The sequence below is a fragment of the Phaseolus vulgaris genome, chromosome 10 (assembly GCF_000499845.2).
Source record: "Phaseolus vulgaris cultivar G19833 chromosome 10, P. vulgaris v2.0, whole genome shotgun sequence".
Taxonomy (NCBI): domain Eukaryota; kingdom Viridiplantae; phylum Streptophyta; class Magnoliopsida; order Fabales; family Fabaceae; genus Phaseolus; species Phaseolus vulgaris.
In genome coordinates, this window is record NC_023750.2 from 11,643,693 (window position 1) to 11,645,862 (window position 2,170).

General features: G+C 49.2%; 1 protein-coding gene across 1 annotated transcript; it reads right to left on the reverse strand.

Moving 5' to 3' along the window:
- Positions 1-415: 415 nt before the first annotated feature.
- LOC137814538 (uncharacterized) lies at positions 416-1,414 on the reverse strand. Its single transcript, XM_068617336.1, has one exon. It carries the CDS (start codon positions 1,412-1,414, stop codon positions 416-418), a length of 999 nt encoding a protein of 332 aa, XP_068473437.1.
- Between the last annotated feature and the right edge of the window lie 756 nt (positions 1,415-2,170).

Genomic DNA, 2,170 nt, shown 5'->3' on the forward strand with positions numbered 1-2,170 from the left:
ACTCAAGTGAAAAGCAGTATGTTAAGGGTTAAGCCCGAGTATTGCTGAGTTGATACAGTTGAGTGAGTTTCACCGGTTACGTTAGTTAACCCCACAGTAAATAGAGGCAAAAGCATGCAAGGTAAATATAAAGACGATATTCAGGAAATGAAAATTATATATGCAGCGTCAATTCAAGTCTATACACAAAAAGCTATTACAGACAAAGGATAAACGACAAGTTTCGAAGAAGTGGTGATGGGGAGAGGCAGTTAGTCTTCAGAGGGTACAATCTTCCCATCCACCACTTCGTTGCAGATCGACAACATGGAGAGGTCGAGTTCAGGGTATTCGCATGCTATTTGCTCCAGAGCAGCGTCAAACCCGGTGGAGAGGACTTGAGCAACGCTATGCTCGAGCTCATGTATTTGCTTCTTCAGTTCTTCCTCTCCTCATGAGTTCGAGCGAGTTCTTCAGCATCTTTTTTGCTCTCGTCCCAAGTTTGGGCCACCTCTGTAGCAATCTTTTTGGCCTCCTCACGAGCTTCGGCTAGCTCAGCAAGAGCCTTGTCCTTTTCCTTCTCGACCTTCCCTAGGAGGATCTCCCTATCTGCCGATCTCTTCTCAAGTTTCTCCACCCTGGAAGCTTCAACCTTTCGTGCAACCTCCATATCTGCAACCTTGACTCTGTATGGAACCAACTTACTCTCCAGGTCAATTTTTTCTTGAAGCTGGGTGTGCAGTTTTTGGCGCAGATCGGAGGCTTCCTTGCGTGTGTTCCTTAGCTCAGCATCCATTGCGTCCTCCAGCCTTGAATGTTCGATCTCCACCATCATTAGATTGCAAGAGAGTTTTTCATCCTCAGCCCTTATCATAAGGTTTGACTCCTTGAGCGCGGAGTTCTCCTCTTGGAGCTTCTTGAGTGAATCCTTCACAGCTCTTGATACGAGCAAGGGAAGATCTTCAGCCATGGTCTTCAGTTGGGCTGTGAAGGGTCTCAAGGTCTCTTCGAAGGAAGCTGGGAGGCTTGAGGCTGATGCTGGAGGCGCTGGTGGGCTTTGATGTTGACTTTCACCACCACCCTCTTGAGCTTGTAAAGCAAGGGGGGTTTCTAGGCGTGGTGGTGAGGTTGGAGATTCCGTTATAAGTATTGGCGAAGCCTGAGCGCCCTCATCTTCTCCTAATGCGGCCCCAGCAATGGATGTGGTCGAAGGAGGACCCTCTCCGACAGATACAAACGGTGTTGAGGTGCTTGGAGGGTTCTCTACGTAGTTAGGGCCGCTGCTTTCAACCACTGGGGCGCGGTGGCCAGGGGTGTTGCTTGGACTGGTTTTAGTGGAGCTGGAGGTAAGGGCGGTGTTGGTGTTTGGAGTGCAGGTGGTGTGAGGTGGCCACCCTTTTTCTCTTAGTGATGAGACCATCCTCAGTGTCTTCATCGTCATCTTCTTCCTCGTGCACCACCTGAGGAGTCTTCCTTTTGGGTCTCCTCAAAACTTGTTTTTTCCTTTCTGGGGCGGGTAGTACCCCAGAAGAAGTTGGACCTCGGGGAGGAGTCTTGCCTTGGGCAGTGGCGATCTCCACCACCGAGTTGGGCACGGTTTGGGAGCCCGCCGCAAGCTTGTGGGATCGGGCGATCGCCCTCAATTCCGCCAGTTTTCCTTTTCCCAACATGTTATCTGCACAAGGTAAAGGATAGATGAGCAACCAAGGCAGAAGCAGAACATGCATGTATATTCATACAGAGATAACACAAGTAGCACATGGATTAATGATCAAGGCCTATACAGAATGATAAAAATGCCAAGTCAGTTTTAACACGAAGCGAGAGTCTTGGTGCTGGGGTAGGAGCTAACCTATGTGTATTTCGAGTTGGCTCTCGAAGAACTCGAAGGGAATTATTGAGGTAGTGGGGAAGGTGATGTTGGCAGCAGCCACACTCTTCCAGAAGAGACAAAGATCTTTGTCTAACTCCCCCATGTTGTCAAGACTTCTTGGTCTCCTGAAGCTGTCCTTGGAGTCCTTGTTTCCCTTGTTTACCCAATACAAAGGGAAGTCGTCAAGCAGTCAAGGGTCTTGATCGTTCTGGCACACCTTGACGAACTTCCCTTTCCAATCTTTATAAGATTGCTGGAAGATTGAGAGGATTGACCCCCCAGCAATCCCATTCAAGTTGACCCAGGGGCGATCTCCAG

Bases quoted from the DNA above. Each gene is read 5' to 3' on its own strand.
- LOC137814538 (XM_068617336.1), bottom strand. From the start codon at position 1,414: ATGAAGACACTGAGGATGGTCTCATCACTAAGAGAAAAAGGGTGGCCA.